The sequence below is a fragment of the Dermacentor andersoni genome, chromosome 11 (genome assembly GCF_023375885.2).
Source record: "Dermacentor andersoni chromosome 11, qqDerAnde1_hic_scaffold, whole genome shotgun sequence".
Taxonomy (NCBI): domain Eukaryota; kingdom Metazoa; phylum Arthropoda; class Arachnida; order Ixodida; family Ixodidae; genus Dermacentor; species Dermacentor andersoni.
The window spans coordinates 2,874,670-2,894,615 of record NC_092824.1 but is presented as its reverse complement, the minus strand read 5'-3'; the positions used below and the strand labels follow the sequence as shown (position 1 = coordinate 2,894,615).

Genomic DNA, 19,946 nt, shown 5'->3' with positions numbered 1-19,946 from the left:
TGACAACTGTAGCGCACACAGCGTTAACCCGAAGCTAACATCTGTCAAATTGATGTTTCGGCCTCCGAATACTACGGCAGGCCTGCAGCCGTTGGACGCCGGCGTGATCGCCATCTGTAAAGTCCGGTATCGGCGGCACATGCTGGAGTGGCTAATTTTAGCCATGGACAGCAAAGCTCCTGGCACGTGGGTCATGCAGACCTGAAGATCAGCCTTTTGAAAGCCGTGCGCTTCGTTTATGGTGCAAGGTATGAAGTAAAGCAGTCAACCATATACAACTGCTTCAAAAAGGTGGGCTTTGTGCGTCAGGACGAACTTCCCCAATCCACTGAGACCAACACGGTGGAAGCCGCTGACATAACCGAGCTCTGGGAGCTCGTTCCTGCTGGTGACACAGGTGGTGTGTCGATGGAGGAGTTTTTGACTGCAGATAGTGCTGCCTCGTTCTGCGATGAGGTCACCAACGAGGCGATTGCCGAAGATGTGCTGTCTCGACAGATGGCAAAGTTGTGCGACGGTGGTGACGGCAGCAGCGACAGTGACGAGATTGACAGTGGCTCCTTGACCCCGACCACGATGTTCACACAAAGTGCACTGATGTCGATCGACTCCTTAATTGATTTTATGCATACTAAAGTATTGCCGCCAGTGTTCACGCAGCAGCTGGAATCCATGCACACCGTGGTTGTGAAGCTGAAGCTGCCGCAAAAGCTAGTGCAGATTTCGGACTATTTCGGCGCGCCTAACCCTTCATTGTCATTGGCGCTAGAAATAAAGTTTGTTTTTCACAGCCTACTTTCTACATCATCTATTCTTTAGAGCAAGTAGCGAATTTGAGTTCAGAGCTGCAAAGGTATCTTCCGCGTTTTTTATTTTAAAAAATTTTTTTAATAACTGCGGTCCAGATATAGCGATCATCGGTTATAATGATCATATTTTTCGTCTTTCTCCATATAGTTATAAGTGGACTGCACTGTAATCTCGCTGGCCTGATCGGTGGTGTCTTGCGTCGCTGACACTATCGGCATGTCTTGATTTAACAGGTGACGGCGGTTAGGTGCAGCCAGTAATACCTTGTATCCTCGATAGCGTCCGGGAGAAACTGAAGTGCCTAGCGGTTGGATCGTCATGTAGGGCATGCAGTACTTCTGGACGCAGCGCCGATGGAACAACAAGAAGGTAGTTAACACGGACTGGTGAGAACTTCACGAGTAGGTTGTTTTGAAGAGGGAACGAAGACAATCCACGCTTAAATGCCCTAGGGACAACGTCGGTGTGCCCTTTCAAATACTTGACGAGGCCTTTTAGCTCTGGGTCTGCTCATTGCCGTTTAGTGAAGTCTTCTGCACTTATTCCAAGGAAGGCGTCGTCGTCCTTGTCGTCTTGCAGGGGGGGATTGATGTGGGCACATGATAGGCAGTCAGCATCAGAGTGTTTTCGTCCGGACTTGTAGGTTACCGTGACATCATATTCTTGCAGTCTGAGGCTCCACCACGCCAGCCGTCCTGAAGGTTCCTCTAAGTTAGCTAGCCAACACAACATGTGATGGTCGCCGACGACTTTGAATGGCCTGCCATATAGATAAGGGCGAAATTTTGCTGTAGCCCAAGCGATGGTGAGGCATTCCTTTTCGGTCGTAGAATAATTGCCTCCCGCTTTTGACAATGACTGGCTAGCATAAGCTGTTACCTGTTCAACTCCGCTCTTTCTCTGGACTAGAATGGCACCGAGGCCTAGGCTACTGGCGTCAGTATGGATTTCTGTATCGGCTTACTTGTCAAAGTGCACAAGTCAGTACAGAGGCGGCTTCAGGTCTGGTTTACACAAATGGCTGTGCCGCTTTGCGGACTTCTTCGTAGACAATATCTATGAGGAATGTTACGGTCGGTTGAAATCGCACTCCCTGTAGTCGATCGAGCTCCTCACGCACCACACCATGCACAAGCTCTCGAAGCGCATCAGTGTCACAGGGCAATGAGAGAGAAGATGCTGATCCCAGGCTGATTTGGGGATCATAGACTGAGGAGCATTGCTGAAGGGCTCACTCCATTGTTGTCACCTCACTGACGAACTCAGCTACTGTAGCTGGAGGCCTTCGCATCAGTCCAGCAAACAGCTGCTCTTTTACTGTGCACATGAGCAGGTGGACCTTCTTCACGTCTGTCATGATAGGGTCAGCACGCTTGAAAAGCCGCGACATGTCCCTACGAACATGGCTACACTTTCATTCAGCTTTTTAACTTACTCTGAAGGGCTTGCTCTGCTCGCTCTTTTTTTGCGGGACCGCTGTACGTATCCCGTATCTGCCATTGGAATTCTTGCCAGGTGGTGATGGATGGCTCGTGGTTAGCGAACCATGTTCGGGCAGAGTCCTCTTGGGCGAAGTACACATTCCTTGACTTTTTCTCTTTATCCCAATAATTCACGTCAGCCATACGATCGATGTCATCGAGCCAGTCTTCCGTGTCCTCAAAAGGCTCACCATGGAACTGCGGCGGACAGCGTGGTCCCCTACCGTTTCTCTCCTGTGTCTGGCTTGCGGTTGTGGTGGACACTCTGGCAGATCTTGCAGGCCGTATTCCGGAGGCAGTCTTTGAAGCCGTCGGTTTTTGCGTAGGTTGACCGCTTCCAGTTCCTGGGTGTCAGAGTACATAGACACGTACCCAGCACCTCCACCAGTTTTTCACAGACAAAGCCACAAAAGACTTCAGTCGACGCTATAGATCTTTTATAAAGCTGTCCTGGCACCTTCGTCGTTGTCTTCTTCTGCGAGCAACCCAACGTGCCTAGCATGTTGCACTGAATTGCACCAAGTGGCTGTCAGTTGTGTCAAGGTCGTGGCAATATTGTACACTTTCTGAGTAAGTTTATTGTTTTTTGTTATTATAAACGTAAATATCACTCAGCATCATCGATCTTCCACGTGACCTCTGGCCTGGCTACCTATCGTAAACTGCTGTTCTCTTCCGAGACTGCTAAACATTACTTTAGTTTTCTGCAGATTAATTTTTAGACCCACCCTTCTGCTTTGCCTCTCCAGGTCAGTGAGCATGCATTGCAATTGGTCCCCTGAGTTACTAAGCAAGGCAATATCTTCTGCGAATCGCAAGTTACTAAGGTATTCTCCATTAACAGTGATGTTACTCGGGCGCAAAAGGGCTGCATAGAAGAAGGTGGGAAGGAAGCCGAACCTTGCCCAACACGTGATAGCACGTCAAAGGTGTTTTAGCGCATTAGAAAGTCTAAAACCATTTCTAAAAGAAATACATCCATTGGAAGTGTCTAAGCATGCAGTGATTTCTTTGGAAAATGAGTATAAACTTTTGAAACAATTTTCTTATCTGCAGTCTTTACTTAAAACTTTGTATGGACGCTGACAACACTGATTACTAGATGCAATGGCAATCTTGGAGGTTGTGCATCAGTGCATGACTTTGTTCATTTTCACAAGGTGGCTCCACTTTTTAACATGTGTTAGCTCGAAACAAGAAATTACTCTCTTGCATGAAGAAAAGTTAGCAGAAGCACATAAAATACAATTTCAGGCAATGCAATATTGTATACAAGCAAAAGAACTCTGCCTGCATGACATTTGGTTACGTGATGGCAAACGTATTTGTCGCACTGTGTCACCGTTGGAGCAACGCGACATGTCCTTCTTGCACCGCTTTTAGAGCAAAAGTAAAAATATACTTTCTTGTTTCTGGGATACAATCATACTCGTTTCTGTCACTATGACACACAACCTTCTCATTACCACCACAACATAAAGACATGTTCTGAGTGGTAGACAGTCCCTTTAAGATTTAACAAAGTGACAGTAAAATATTAGGTTCATTTTAGGTGGGAGTAGTACAAGCTAAAATTATGTGCGCAATAAGTTGTGCAGGACATAGTAATAATGCAGGTGGGTCGTAATTGTAGAGCATTGTAATGGAGAGAAGCAGACAAAGAGCTGAATGCGTGGTTTACTTCTGCCTCTTCTCGCTCCTGCACCCAGGTGCCACTTCATTATACTCGGCCACGCTACTGCAAATGGCTCTGGGAATGAGAAGTTTCTGAAGGTGACTCTGGTGGGATGCATTGGCTGTTTCAGGTCGGCTGCTGTTAAGAAAGCGCGCCATGAGATCCTGGACATTGTGAAGAGCGGCCGGCTGCACTGACATGCCGTGCTAGCAGCGAAACCATCTGTTGATTTGTTGGGTGCATCTTTGCAGCGTTTCTAAAGCACTCGAATCGCCTGAACTCGGCGAAATATTGTGTGCCCCCGAGTCATCCATGTACAATGATGAAATGAAGGGCAATTCCTGGTCATCACGTCGTGGGTTACTGCAAGAGTTCTGTCGTTGTCCACCAGGAGGTGGTTGGTTCCAGACATGCTACAACAGCGTCTGCGCCGAAACCTGTCTCTTGCATGTCTGATAGATAGACTTGGGCCACACGGAAAGATCTTCGATGATGATCTTAGCTGTGTTGGTTGCTTCGGCATCTTTGAGCAAGATGTCGCTGAGCATGGCACAAAAGGTCTTCGGCCAATGGCTGCCCAGAGAACTGGATATGTGGCACCGGAGTGTCAGGAAGTATCTTGTTTTCGTAGTCAGTGCACCCGTTTGGAGTCTGCAGTGGTCGAACGCCTAGTATGAGAGGAGCTGGTGTCTCTCTGTGCCTTATTATTGGAGAGCGCGAAGGCAACGTCAACAACTGCTGAGGATGGAAAGTGGTCATGGTCTCTGGAATTGATGGTGTGGTGTTGGGTACAAGAGTAGGGCAGATGGCGAGGCACGCTGCCAAAACGTTCCCGGGTGCAGCGGCGAGATGATGCGGCTTCTGAGCGTTGCTGGGTTTTCATCGCAGCAGCTCGGCCAGTGTTGTCTGCCGTGTGAAAGTAGCAGCGGTGACCTTTTGCGTGTTTAGAGGTTGTGGTGGAGCCGATGGTGTTGGTTTGTGATGCGTCGCCTGGTGGTGGATCAACGCGGAAGCGGTGGTTGCAATGCGCTTCCCGTGGTCTGGGGGTGAAGCCGACAGTGACGCCCGGTGAGCCACTGTCTGAGGCGGTGCAGGCTGCGAACTTCTCTGTTGAGGCATTACTGGGCACACCTGCCACAGGATCGAAGTGGCAGCTCTCCGGATCACCATGCGCAGAACTGCGCTGGTTGCACTTACCGCAGGCATGAAGAAGCTGGCTGAAAGCAGCTATCAGAGCTGCATTTCATTCAGGAGTGCAGTTCGTAGTTGTCCCATGAATTGGCCACACCACAAAGTCGTTTTGTTGCAACTAAAGCCCCTCCATACACGTTTCCGTCGACCAGGTTAAGTACCGCCAACCTACCCTCCTCCTTCGCGCTCCTCTCCCATTCACCCCCTTGGTTCCGGCGTCAAGCGGAACTTACGTAGCTGCAGCTTCCTGTTCCGAGTGGAAGTGACGCTATGGTTTTTGTTTTTGTTTTTTAGCGTTGTTTACTTTCGCGTCGATGGAGAGGCTTTAATTGCACAAGCTGCGGTTTAAACTGTGAATGTGATTCCATCCAAGAACCACCGCCTGTTGTAATCAGCAATGTGATCGTGTTCGCTGCTTCGCGTCAACCTGCGACGGGTTGTCCCACGAGAGACAACGTACAGCGGAATGTAGTGCCTGGGTCATAGCCTCCTCTATGTCTCCTCTAGGAGGCTATGGCCTGGGTGCTCGGAGACCTCTGCCGTTTTTCGCGCATCTGGAAAACAGCGACTGCGAACTACTACTTCAGCGGAATACAACAGCTTGTCCCCTTTGCATTCTTCTCATGGTGACTGCCACAGCTCTGCTAAGCACGCGCGGCCATCTCACCATCGTCTAACAGCAGTCAAAGAGGAAATTCCCGCAGCGCAACTCCAGGAAGCGGAAACGGCGGAACCGGAAATATTGAAACCGGAAGTGCCGGAACCGGAAATGCCGGAACCAGATTTGGTGTGAGGGGAAAAGGCGGCGCACGACAAAGGTTGTCGCTACTTAAGAAAGCAGCGCTGGCGCGTGGATCGAGGGGCTTTAGTTGTAACCAGCCATCTCTTTTGTTTTGACTGCGTGATTGCATCACCCCAGGCATTGATAGCTCAAACCCAAAGGATGGTGGCATCTTGAAAGCTGTTAAACGCCAATATTTTACCAAAGCCGGTGGCTGGAAGTCGCAGCCTCATCTCCAGCTGGATGCCTGTCCAGCTGCCCAAGGAACCAGTGCAGTGTCCACAGACAGTGTGGTCGTTGTGGTAGTCACGGCAGCTGGTTTTACCACCAAGGAACTATCAATGGCATACCTTGGTCGCTTGAAGGTCGAAGTAGTGCCTGGGTCAGTACGTCAGCGTGGGAAGCGTGGACGTAGTCCCAGACAGGATGGATCCAAGATGGAGGGGCCAAAGTGCCGTCTCAGTATGAGGTTGAAGTACGGCGCAACCGTTGACTGATGCGAAGGCTCTTATCATAATCTGGAGCTGTTGTGGCACCTTGGTGATGGCTTGGATAAGGTTATTGCTACAGTCCTGCCCTAGAGGTGCCGAGGAGGCTTGCTCGTCGTCCCCGTATGGTGTGGTGGGTACTTGTGACGGGGTTAGGGTGGCGGGCTCCATAACCAAGGAAGTGTGTACGGCGTTCCTTGGCAGGAGGGACCCCGCACGCTGGAGAACCGCGAGGGCACACTTAAGGCTAAAATATCTTAAGGTAGGTTCATTGTAGGCTGCGCTGTTATAGCGGAGAGAAGCAGACAAAGGGCCATTGTGCCGAACGCCTGGCTTCTGCCTCTTCTATTCTTGCACCCGCAGTGCAAGTGCCCACAGCCAAGTGCCGCTTTCTTCTTCATTACAAGCATGTAATTCTTATTTGACTAATAAAAATATAGGTAATGGTTGACTATTGGCAATAGTGAAATCCAGGATGTGCCTGTTTGTCTGTCCAGCCCTGTGTTCGATGGCCTGTACGATTTCTGCTCGATGTACACGGGGGCCTCCCTGGAAGGAGCCGTCAAGCTGAACAATGAGGTGAGTGCATGTAAGTCATATGGTACGACCACATCACAGGATATTGGTGCTATCTTTTTGATGGTAGATTCGGGATGCACAGAATGATAGCTATGCAACTGGCTTTGAGGTGGGGCATAGGATTCAAGTGGCAGCATTGTTAACGACTAAGTTCAATGAGCTAGCTGTGATGTGATTACTGTTCCGGAATCTTCCACTGAAGTTTGGCTCGAGAACAGGAGCTGCATGTAAAGATGCGACCGTTGATTGAGAGGTGGTAGCTGTGCAGCCTGTGTAAGGGGCTGTAGGTGGATTGAATCATATGCATGTCTCTGACGTGATAGTGAACGGCAATTGTGAAATCGTTTCACAGACAGGACACTTAAAACATGGACTATGACTAATGGTGCATTCGACTGGTTCCTACCACTCTCCAACGTGGCTTGTGGTGGTGTAAAGCCCTCTAGAGATTAGAGCCGGAGAAAGCCTGCCCCAGCTGAACATGTCAGGTGCTCCCAGGGCAATCGGAGTAGCCATATGATCCAGTCTGTTGGATGTCAGTCGCACTCCCAGCTCGAAGGTGAAAACGCCTCTGAACTGGTGCACGGTGCTTTCATTGGACCAGGAGAATGTCTTTCAAGTGCTTGATTTCAACCAGCCGAATTTAAACCGTACCACAAGAGTGCTCAAAAGCAGCCAGTTTAGTGTATCATAAATCACACAATCATGAACATTGTGTTTATGTGATGTAGTGTTAGTCCATATCTTAACAAGTGAGCTGCCTTTGGAATGGGAATGCCCAATAAATGAACCCATCAATATCTTTTGAGTTGTAAAATCACTTGCAACAGCGCCTGGCTTCTGCTGGCGAAATGCAGGCAAGGCAGAAGGGTTGAAATCTGGGCCAGTTGGTACATACTTGAACGAACAAAACAGTCAAAAACACAAAGGACAAGAGGAGAGGTTCACACCACAACGACTGGACTATCAACTGAGGTTTATTAGAATCAGTGTAGTCCCAGCAAGGCCAGCAGAGCATGCGCAACTGCATCATCGCTAATCACATAGCCTGAAAAGACAAGAAACGCTTCTATCGTGACCAACCTAGAAATTCAAATTCTTTTTTAAGTAAGCGCGCCGAGGTTGTACTAACGCAGTCATTACCTAATAAACTGATGTAGTACGCTTCCAAGATTTCTCGCTCTTCTTTGCCCTTGCCCCTACCAAGAATCATCACATTGCTGAACAAAGGGTAACAACCACACTCATTGCAATGGCGAGGCAAGTTTGCACCGTTATCTGACCCCAGGGAGGAGTGGTGCTCACGCAGGCGGTCATTAATACATCGACCGGTTTGGCCTATGTAAAATCTTTCGCACGTGAGAGGGAACTTATAGACAACCCCTGCAGCACATGCCGTAAAACGGTTTTCATGCTGCGTTGTGCAAACGTGGTTCCTTGCCCTGCCTCGAGAAATGCGCGAGTACAGACCCGAAAGCTTACAAGGGGCAGAAAACACAACACTTACTCCCTGCTTGGCGGCAACCTTCTTGATGTTGTGGCTCACTTTATGCACAAACGGCATAACTTCAAGTTTCCTACGTTCAGTTGCCCCATCATCTACCAGCTTCGTACGTTCCTTCTTTAGCCTCTGAAGCAGCGATTCAGCCACCGCTTTCAAAAGAGGCAGAGGGAACCCTGCGGCTTCTAAACGTTGGGATTGTGCGTCAAAGCTGCTTTTAATGGCGTGGTGACAGCTTCTTTCAAGTGCATTGCGGAAACAATTGATTGCAATCCCTCTTTTTACAATCTTTGAATGTGCAGATCCAAATGGTAAAAGAGCTTTCTTGCCCCTAGGTGAAAACATGGGCACCGGTCATGGCCAACATTGGAACAACGAAATGGGAATAGAATCCTTAAAGGGCCACTCACCAGGCCCCATAGCGAATTTCGGTTACCGTAAAAACCCGCATATAATGCAAGTTTAAAAGCACTTCCTGTTGGGCTAGTTGGCAGCTGTTCATTTGACTCAGCGCATTCGAAATTAGTGAAGAGAGGAATTGCGTCACTCTGCCTTGAGTTCGCGCTCTGGAAGTCGTGTGTTCACAAGATGGCATTGAGTTTCAAGAATCAATTGGCTAGCCTGGCTTCAGCTGGGTTCCCTGGTTCATTCATAACAGGAGTAGCCAAAAGCCTCTTACAAAATATAAAGAGAAAGGCAATGAGAGCTGGAGCAGAGGCCCCTGGGCAAGAGGTGAGACCGGTGTCCGTGCCATATGTGCACAAGGTGGCCCACAATGTGAAGAAGGTGGCGAGCAGACGTGGCGCCCCACTTGTGTTTTCAGCCCCAAGGAAGCTCGGAAGCCTTTGTTCTCAAATCGCAAAAATAAAAGAAAAGAAAAGTGTGCCGAAGGGTTTGTGTATGAGATTCCCCTCTCGTGCGGTCGTTTCTATATAGGTCAGACCGAGCGCTGCGTTAATGAGCATGAGGATAGCAATAGGGGCTTGTTGGTACGGCATATCTTATTTTGTTATAGCGCAACCTAGACAAGGACAACAGAAGGCACATCTGACACACACAGCGCTACTTTCAACAACAGATTTATTTCTCGTTCTCGTCGCTATATATACACCCTTGACCCATCATACACCACGTGTAACATTTTTGGAAAAATAAACAAAAGATATAAACTGGGAACCACACGTAGGAAGTTTCTTGACTTACATATTCAAAGACATGTACACGTTCAACGTGAACAAAGATAATTCAGCTCTTTTGAAGATAATGAAATGGAAGGTTTACTGACGCATGCATCGCCGAATGTCGGTATAGTAATACAGGTACATCCATTGACAATTTTTTAGAATTACTTAGGTTTTATTTGTCATCTACGTTTATCGAGAACAAAGGTACCCTGTATCTGCAGAAACAAGGAGTGTGTATAGGTTCTTGCCTAGCACCAGTGCTAAGTAATCTCTTTTTAGCCAAACTTGACAGAGACCTGTCACAGCGCCTTCACTAATCTAAGGTTGTAAAAGTTTTTAGATATGTTGACGACTTTTTAGTTCTAATTGACTGTTCATCTGCTTGTTTTACTAATAAATGTGCTCCTGTTTTTACCACTATTCGTGACTGTCTAAATCCACTAGAAGTGACCTTTGAAATGCCATGTGACGGGAGGATTAGATTCCTTGACATCAAGTTTGTGCTCACCGATAACGAAACCTGCTGGTGTTACGAACCTAGGGCAAGTAAGCCACCTTTACCATTTCATTCCGCGCATACAAAGCTTGTGAAGAGGGGAATCGCGAAGATGTGTTTCAGCGAAGCACTGAAAAAATCATGCCAACACCTAATGTACGATAGCTTCGAACGGCAAGCCTCGCGTTTAAGCTGCGCTGGTTACCCGAGCCACGTGCTTGTGTCAGTCGCCGAAGGACTGCTTAAGAAGGCGCAGCAAAGCAGTTTGGAGCAGGTGCACGTGTCGAGCACTGACATAAACAAAGGAAAGGTTGCCGTCATCCCCTACATACACGGATTCTCCCATAGAATAAAGAAGATTGCTGGAAGGAGCGGCATTAACGTTGTGTTTTCGGCACCTAATAAATTGGTCAGCCTCTGTAAAAACACAAGGCCAGAAAGAATCCCACGTAGCGCATGCGAAAAAGAACATAAAAACAAATTCGTTGATTGCATCACCGGTGTGGTATACCGTATTCCTCTCAGCTGTGGACAATCCTGCATCGGTCGAACAGGCAGATGCAGAAATGACAGGCTACGAGAACATAGTAACAAAGTTAACAATGTGGCCGCTGACGGCTTTCTTGCCATCCATTGCCAGAGATGCAAGTGCAAACCAAGATTTAAAGAAACAGTGATCATGAGTAGAAGCAGGTGTGAAATGACGCGCTTGATAATAGAAGCCAGACACATATCAACATTCGGCGATGCATGCGTCAGTAAACCTTCCATTTCATTATCTTCAAAAGAGCTGAATTATCTTTGTTCACGTTGAACGTGTACATGTCTTTGAATATGTAAGTCAAGAAACTTCCTACGTGTGGTTCCTGTGGTGTTGACCGAAGGTGGAAGTCAGACTCCAGCCGTAAAAGCCGTTTATTTAACATACACAACGAATATATATAATGAAGAACAGAAGCGCCCCCTGGGGAATAAACAACTGAAATGAATAACGAAACTGAATATAACATACTCCCTCCCTTATTTTTAGTGGTTAGTTGTTAGTAAGTATTAGTAAGGAAAACCCCAAAGCATGCACACTGTACTTATTTACACATATTTACAACCTATGTACACAATGTAAGACCACCAACTAATTGTTCTGATAGTTTTGGAGCCAGGCCGGTGGCCGGCGCTCTCGGGTCGGCCGTGTTGGACGTCGCACTGGCGACGGGCTCGTTGAGTGCTGCTGCTGCGGTATGCCAGGAGACAGTGCCTGCGTCCTGGGAGAAGGAGGCTGTAGCACGGCAGGCTGCAGCACATCGGGAGACAGCGGCTGCGGCGTGACAGGCTGTAGCACCTCAGGAGACCGCGGCTGCGGCGTGGCAGGTGGGCCCGGTTCCCAGGTGCCCCTCTCCGGAACCCTGGAAAGCTTGGAGGCATTCCACGTATGGCCGTCTCCAAGTCGGAAAGAGGCTGGTCCCCTCCTTTTGATCACCTCAGTGGGTGAAGAAAAGGCGCAGTCTCCCTTGAACCGAACGGACGGTTTTTTGACACGGACAGAATCGCCTACGGCTATCTTCGTCTTCTTGGCGGCTCTCCTTTTGTCCGTGTAGTGCTTGCTGCTTTGCTGCTGACACCGAACCCTTTGACGAAGTCGCGCCAACTCCTTGGCTGGATCTTCCGTAAATGCTGGTGCCAAGGAACCCACGATATCCAGCCTGGTTCGGGGCGTTCTACCATGAAGCAGAACTGCTGGGGCGACCCCGATGGTGGCGTGCGGAGTACAGCGGTAAATGGCAAGGTATTCTGTGACAGCTTGCCGGAGTGGTCGTCTTTCGAGGAGTGAGACTTGAATGAAGTTTTTCAATGTGCGATTGAAACGTTCTATTTGCCCATTGGCTTGGGGGTAGTATACTGAAGAATGTGAAAGACTGATGCCTCTGTGTTGCAGGAAAGTTATGAACTCACGCGAAGTGAAGTGAGGTCCATTGTCACAAACGATCTCTTCCGGGTAGCCTTCACGGGCAAAAACACTTCTTAAAAAGTCTTTCACGGTGCTCGTGGACACTTCGCTGCAAAAATACACCTCTGGCCATCTAGAATGGTAGTCAACAAGCGTTACAGCAAATCTGCTGTTGTAGGCTGCATGCTCCAAAGGACCAACAATGTCTAGGCCAAGCTTTTGCCACGGTCGCTCAGGTCATTCAACAGGTGGCAACGGTGCTGGTGATGTTTTGGCGGACTTATCTGCCTCCAGGCAGATATGGCAGTTTTTTACTGCCGTTTCCACTTGCTTATCCATTCGTGGCCACCAGAATCGCTCACGCAGTCGCGCCTTCGTGCGCGTGATACCCGGATGTGTCTCGTGCGCGATGCCGATGATCTGAGCCGTGAGGGAGGACGGAACAACGAGGCGCTCTCCACGCAGTAGCAGGTTATCGACAACAGAAAGTTCTTCCCGAATGGCGTAGAATGGTTTCGCCTCTTCTGGTATGGACTTCTTTGGCGGCCAGGAACTCAGCACGAATGACTTGACGGTTTCCAGGCAACTGTCGTCGAGGGCGGCCTGCCTGAACTTATCCTTGGTCACGCAGGCTGGCTCAATGAACGAGACAATTTCTTCCTCCTTAGCAATCTCAGCCTCCGAGGTAGGTGCTGGTAGCCGAGAAAGTGCATCTGCTACAGTGTTTGTGGACCCCTTGCGGTATTCAACAGTGAAATTGTAGCAAAGCAGTTGTGCACTCCAGCGTGCGATTCGAAGTGGGCGTCTTCCATGTCCTTGTGACGACAGCAAGGACACCAGTGCCTGGTGGTCTGGTCGAATTGTGAAATGGCGACCCCACAGGTACGTGTGCCATCGCTCACACGCCCAAATGCACGCAAGAGCTTCTCGTTCACCGACTGAATATTTTCGCTCTGCAGGCGACAGTGTACGAGATGCGAAAGCGACTGTGAGGAGCTCGTGGCCACTTTGTTGCTGCAGGACTGCTCCCAGCCCTCAGTCGGACGCGTCGGTCGACACAATGACTGGCAATGACGGATCGAACATCTGGAGGACTGTACTCGACGAAAGCATTTCCTTGACCCTCCGGAAACTGCTGTCTGCTTCGGCAGACCAGATGAATGGCTCATTTTTGCAAAGTAAGACTCTCATAGGCTCAACCACTTGTGGGAAAAACGGTATGAGCCATGGTATGTGCTGACGTTGTGGGAGATACGGGGTTCTCCTCCTCCGTACTCTTGGGACAAAGGAACGACAACTCACAGTAGTGCAAACAGTCACAAGGGCATTTATTGCACCTTTCATGGATCAATGCCTGCTAGCCGAGTTCATATCCCCAAAACATGCCGATAGGCGCGCGACAAATCTAGAAGTCCGACTCACCGCGTCCTCGCGAGCGAATATGTTCGCTCCATGCTGGATCCCAACGCCTGGTCGTTCGCGTGTATAGTCACGCGAATCGTAGCGCGTTCCAAGGCGGCCACGCGAGGCGGTCTCGCAGATGCATCGGTCGCCGCGCGCTCGCGGGAGACGTCCTCCGCCGCGCGCCGACCCGCCGGGAAAGAGGGTCGCTCCACCCGCGGCACGGCACGTCCGTGCTGCTTGCTGTCTCCAACCCAAGAGGCCAAGCGCCTTCCCTTTCGGCGCCCGAGTAACCCCGCCGCGACAGTCGCGCCATCTCTCGCACCGCGCTTGTACCACGCCGCGGGCGCCAGGCCACGCGAGCCGTGCGGGAAAACAGCATATCAGGGGATGCGCTATGCGGGAAAAACATCAGGGGACGCGCGAGAGTCGCGCATCCCCACAACGTGTCTCACATGTGCTCCTCGATTTTTCGGCAAAAGGCCCGGTAATTCACCCCAACTCATGCAAGGTCTCACACAACAGCATCCGTGAAGTTACAAGGACCGTGTGGATACCAAAATTTGAGGTGCGAAACCATTTTTCTCCGATTTAGCAGGATTTTTTCTACGAGCACAGTGTTGCTGCGAGCTAAGCCTGAAGAAAGCAGGGCCTAGCGGCCGTGCTTAGGCGTGCTCCGGCGGGGCCATCGACCTTGCCGGGAACCTAGAGGCGAAGTGCTTCAAGAAAATGGCGTCCGCTATGCGTGTGGAAGTGGAGGGTGAAGAAATAATGCCGGAGGAAGTTTCCGAGAAGTTTGGCTGGCGTGTCGCCGGGGAGAAGAAGACCCAAGAGCAAGAGAGCAAGCTAACGCCGGTTGCCGGGCATCGCCGCCCGCAGAGGAAAAATTTCAAGAGGAAGCTACTCAAGGCAGCGAGGATGCCTGTGTTGCCGAGGCAAGATATCAAGATCGTCATGCGTCCCAAGGGAGGTCTGAACATTGGGGAAGTATCTAGATTCGAGATCAGCCGAGCCATTGTCGCAGCTGCGAATGTGAGTGGCGAGGAGGTGACGCAAGATGTTCTTTGCCCGAACAAACAGCAAAACATAGTCGTTATCAGTACGCCTAAACGAGAGAACGCAGACCGCTACTCGGCAGTCAGAAGCCTCACTATCAACGGCACGGCACACGAAGTCAGCACCTACGAGACCGCCCCCCACGGCACCGTTAAGGGCGTCATCAGGGGTGTCCCAATGACGGACACTATTCAAGAAATCAACGACTACATTGTTCAAGAGTACAATCCCACTGCTATGCAAGCCAACCGCATCGGCAAGACGACGACGGTGGTCATCACATTCGACGGCGACAAGGTCCCGAACTACATCAGATACGGCAACCTGCTGGTCGAGTGTTCGCTGTATCGAAAGCAGATCGATGTGTGCTACCGGTGTGGTCGCCTCGGTCACCGGATGGACGTTTGTCCTAACCCCGAAGACAAGATATGCCGTGGTTGCGGCATGAAGAATCCTGAAGAAAGCCACGTTTGCAGTAACCCCAAGTGCAGCCTCTGCGGGGGCAACCATCTCACCGCGGACAAGGAGTGTACAGCGAGATTCAAGACGCCATGCGTCGTTCGTAAACGGCGTTGGGAACGTCAGCAACGAGAACAGGTGCAGCAGCAGCGGCAGCAGCCGAGGGGGGCAGCGTGGCAGCAGACAGCGTGGCAGGCACCGAGCGGGCGTCGCAGCCACTCCCAGACAAGGCGAGGGAGAAGCACGAGCGATACCAGGTCACCATCGGCAGCTGGGGCTCGCAGGCGAGAATCTCGTTCGAGGTTCAAGTCGAAGACCCGGCAGAGCAACGGCGCCGAGAAACAGGTGGGCTGGGCAGCGGGGTCTCCCGTCGCTCTTGACAATAGCAATTTCCCTCCCCTCCCCTCCTCCCACCCTTCCAAAGACAACGAGTGTAGACACTGTTTGGAACTCAAGGAGATGATAGAGAGGCAGAACATTCAAATCAAGAGCCAAAACAATCAGATAAAAGCAATGACGGAGCGTATCGAGACGCTCAGTAGAACAAAGAACAGTGATAATGACGTCAGTGCAGGTAAAAGGAAAGTACCCAAGAGAGACACCACCAGCGCTGCTCCAGCGGCGACGAAGCTGATCATGTCACCGGCGCAGATCACATCACCGGCGTTGACGCAGTCATTGACGCAAACTCCACAGACAGAAACGGCAGTGGTTGCCATGGAGGAAGAGAAGGCCGAGGCCGCAGTTCCTCCGACAAAGGAGTCGGTCATGAGCATGCTTATGCAAATCTCCAGCCAAGTTTCCCAAATGTCTGCGCAAGTGAACAGTCTAACAGTAAGAATGGATAATGTGGAGGCCAAATGCAGCCAACTCTCCGTTAGAGTCATGACGATGGATGCGAAAAATAAGCATCTCACCGTTGCCAAGATGAAGTCATCACGGCTTAATCTACGGGTCAGGCCGCTAAAACTTGGTTCCGTGCGCAAATCTACCGCTCAAAAAGTAGAAAATAACGACGACTAAAGGAAAGCAAAAAGAGACTGCGACGTTATTTCAATAGAACTGTAGGAGTATTAGAAACAAGATATGGGAGTTACAACTATTTGTTGATAAATTGGACCAAAAACCGGATATCATAGCTTTACAAGAGACCAACGGCCGGGCCAAGCTCGCGGGATACATTACGTATACGGACCCTAGCGAAAAGGGTACTGTGATCTTAGTCCGCAGCAACGTGGCGGCCACACAGCACGTGACCGCTCAGCGAGGCTGCGAACATACGCTCATCGAAATTCACAGCAGAAGAGTGGGGGGGGACAAGGACTTTTTCGTCCTGAATGCTTATTGCCGACCGTCCAGCAGGGTCATTGACTTTGAAGGTACCATGTTGGACTGCATTAAAGAAGCAAGAACAAGACCGATTTTAGTGCTAGGAGATTTCAACGCCGCCCACACGATGTGGGGTTATAAATATTCGTCCAAAAGAGGAAACCAATTGGTTAAAGCTATAGAGGATCACGACATGGAGGTGGTTAACGAACCGGGCGTACCGACCAGGACAGGCACTAGCACGGTCAGAGACACCACTCCTGATCTGACGCTAGTTCGGGGGAACCTCGATGTAACTTGGCGTAGCACGGGGGAAAATCTTGGCTCGGATCACGATATAATTTGTGTAACCCTCGGGGGGACTGACATCAAGGCGAAACTGGGTCAAGCCAACATTACAGACTGGGACCGGTTACGTAGAAGCGCAGACGGTGAAGGCGAGGATGAGGACCAAGACACCAAGACGTATGAGGCGTGGCCCAAAAAGCAACGCGAATTTGTAAAGAAATTTACGCAGAAGATTACTACGACCACGCAAATTCCCTTCGTAGACAGCAGGCTTAGTCACATGTGGGCGGCCAGGCACGGTCTTACTCGAAGGTGGAAGAGGCAAATACATAACAAGAAGCTTCGCAGACGTATACACGCGCTCAACAAGCAAGTGACCGAGTATGCGGAACAACTATGCAGGGAAAACTGGATGAAGATGTGTGACGACCTGCAAGGCACACTGTCTACGAAGAAGACTTGGCAGCTGTTGCGGCACCTCATAGATCCGTTAAAAAGCAAGAAGGCATGCGCTCGAGACCTCGCAAGAACGATCAACAGTTACGACGGGGACGGGGAGAAGCTCATTCGTGAACTCACAAGTAAATACCTCAAGACCGAGAAGAGCGGTAACCCGACTCACGAGTATGAAGGCGATAGCAACGTCGAGATGGACGAAGCCTTCACCGAACTGGAGCTGGTTGCGGCCATCGATGAAAGTAATCAAGGCAGCGCACCGGGAATTGACGGCGTTACATACAAGATGCTAAAAAATGTATGACAAAAGCCGAGCTGAACTGCTAAACCTCGTCAACGCTTCCTGGGAGAAGGGTTCGTTACCAAAAGAATGGAAAGAAGCGGAGGTGCATTTCATTCCCAAGCCGGGGAAACCACCCCACGTCGACAATCTACGCCCCATCTCCCTCACGTCGTGTGTAGGGAAGGTGGTCGAGCGTATGGTGTTCAAGAGACTACAGAGACATTTGGATGTCACTGATCAGATGCCACCGACCATGTACGGATTCCGGAGGCACCTGAGCACGCAAGACGTCTTGGTGCAAATACACGAGCTGGTTATCAAGCAAGCGAAGACCCCCTACGCCAAGAGCTATCCTGGCGCTCGATCTCAAGGGGGCCTTCGATAACGTCACACACGAAAGTATTCTCCGTAACCTGCACCAAACGGGATGCGGAAAGCGAACATTCAAATATGTGCAGAAATTCTTAAGCAATAGAACCGCAACGATCAAAATTGGAGAGGAGAAGTCGAAACCGATAGCCCTGGGAGACAGAGGCACCCCGCAAGGATCGGTTCTTTCGCCGCTTCTCTTCAACCTGGCACTCCTCCCTCTCCCGACTTTGCTTCAAGATATAGAGGGCATAGATCACGCTCTCTATGCAGACGATATCACTGTGTGGACGTCGAGGGCAGGGTCGGAGAGTTGGATGGAGGAGACCCTTCAGAGAGTGGCAAAGACCGTGCACGAGTTCGCTAAATCGTGCGGCCTCAGTTGCTCGCCACAGAAGTCAGAGTTACTCGTCATCAAGCCAAGAAGAAAGAAAGGAGACCAAGAGAACATACGCATCACCATCGACGGGACGACCATAACACCAACCACGCAAGCACGTATCCTGGGTGTCATCTTCCAGAACAGTGGCAAGGCGGGGGCGTCGATCGACAAAATCAAAGTTTCAACGGAACAAATTACGAACATGATCAGAAGAGTCACGAACAGACAAAGGGGATTGAAGGAGGACGATGTACTGACGCTCGTCCAGGCCTTCTTGACGTCGCGCATCGTTTACGCGGCGCCGTACCTCAAGTTACTGAAAAAAGACAGGGATCAGTTGAATGTCATTATATGAAAGGCAACCAAGATGGCGCTGGGCATTCCGAAGCATTCTTCGACCGACAAGCTTCTCAGCATGGCCAAGCACAACGTCGTCGAAGAGTTAATAGAAGCTCATCTGTCTAATCAAAGAGTTCGACTCAGTCAGACGTCGGCGGGACGTCGCGTTCTTGCCAAGTTGGGCTGGCAAGAGGCAGAGCAGAAGGAAACGGGGCCGTTACCAAGGTTTTGGGCGCATAAAATCCGCAGTAAGCCACTACCTAGAAACATGAGGTCGAGTCGTAACGACGGCCGCAGAGCGGCTTGTATAGCGGCCTTGACGGAGACTTTGGGTCAAGTAGTAGAAGAGGAAGAGGGGTTCACTCTCTTCACAGACGCTTCATTACCCAAGTTTTCATCGAAAGCAACGCTGGCAGTTACGACGCGGGATGTGCTCGTAACCTGCGCCTCCATCAAGACGTCTTTTCCAGAGGTGGCAGAAGAGGCCACAATAGCGCTAGCACTCGCGCAGCCAAAGGTGGGAAGAATTGTCACCGACTCGCAAAAGGCGTATAACAACTACAGAGAGGGGTGGGTGTCTCTTGCGGCACTAGATATTCTCAAAAGTAAACGCGACGTATCTGAAAGGAAAGTTGAGTTAATGTGAACACCGGCTCACTCTGGGCTGGAGGGCAACGAACTTGCCCACCAGTTCGCCCGAGAGATGGAACACCGGGTTGAGGAAGGTGAGCCACAGTCCATATTTAGTTACAGAGACATTACGAACCATTATAAGACAGAGAGGCGCCGTTACCCCGATCCTCACAAATCGCTTAGCAGAGAACAGCAAGTGATCTACAGGCAAATACAGGCAGGATCCTTCCCGCACCCTTACCTTCAAAGCAAGATGTACCCGGAAAGGTACGAGGAGGATTGTAACTTCTGCAAAACTCAGTTAGGCACGCTCCAACACGTCATTGGAGTATGCGATTTCATCAAGGCGATTCCCCCACCTCTTACCTGCCCCGCTACCCTACCCCACCCCTCATCCACCCTTACCGAGCGATGGGAGACCTTGCTAACCAGCACCGCCCTGGAAGACCAGCTCGTCCTGATCTCCAGGGGCCAGGCGGCTAGGGAAGCATATGGGTCCCGTGAAGAAGGAACCACTCCCATCGACGGCGTCTAAGAAGATGTCGAGCTCGGCTCAGTAAAGTTGTTTCTCTCTCTTTCTCAACCACTTGTGCCAAGTGTGGAACAAACTTGGAGTAGTATTCTACAAGACCCAAAAACGAACAAAGGGTGGCCACATCAGTTGGCACTGGTGTGTTAACTATGGAGTCTACTTTCTCTGGAAGTGGCGAGATACCACGTGCAGTGACCTTGTGCCCTAGAAAGGCAAGTTCTGGAACGTCGAAAAGGCATTTGTTGTTCAGTTTCAGACCTGCGTTCTTGATCTTTTGCAGCACGGTCT

At 50.3% G+C, this 19,946-nt stretch overlaps 1 protein-coding gene across 2 annotated transcripts in view; it reads left to right on the top strand.

Moving 5' to 3' along the window:
* HDAC3 (histone deacetylase 3) overlaps window positions 1–19,946 on the top strand; it is a 173,997-nt gene that overhangs the window by 41,623 nt on the left and 112,428 nt on the right. For both annotated transcript variants that reach the window (XM_050167612.3, XM_050167611.3), the window contains exon 4: window positions 6,924–7,005. In XM_050167612.3, coding sequence (XP_050023569.1) covers window positions 6,924–7,005 — 82 coding nt within the window. The remainder of the gene's footprint in view (window positions 1–6,923; window positions 7,006–19,946) is intronic.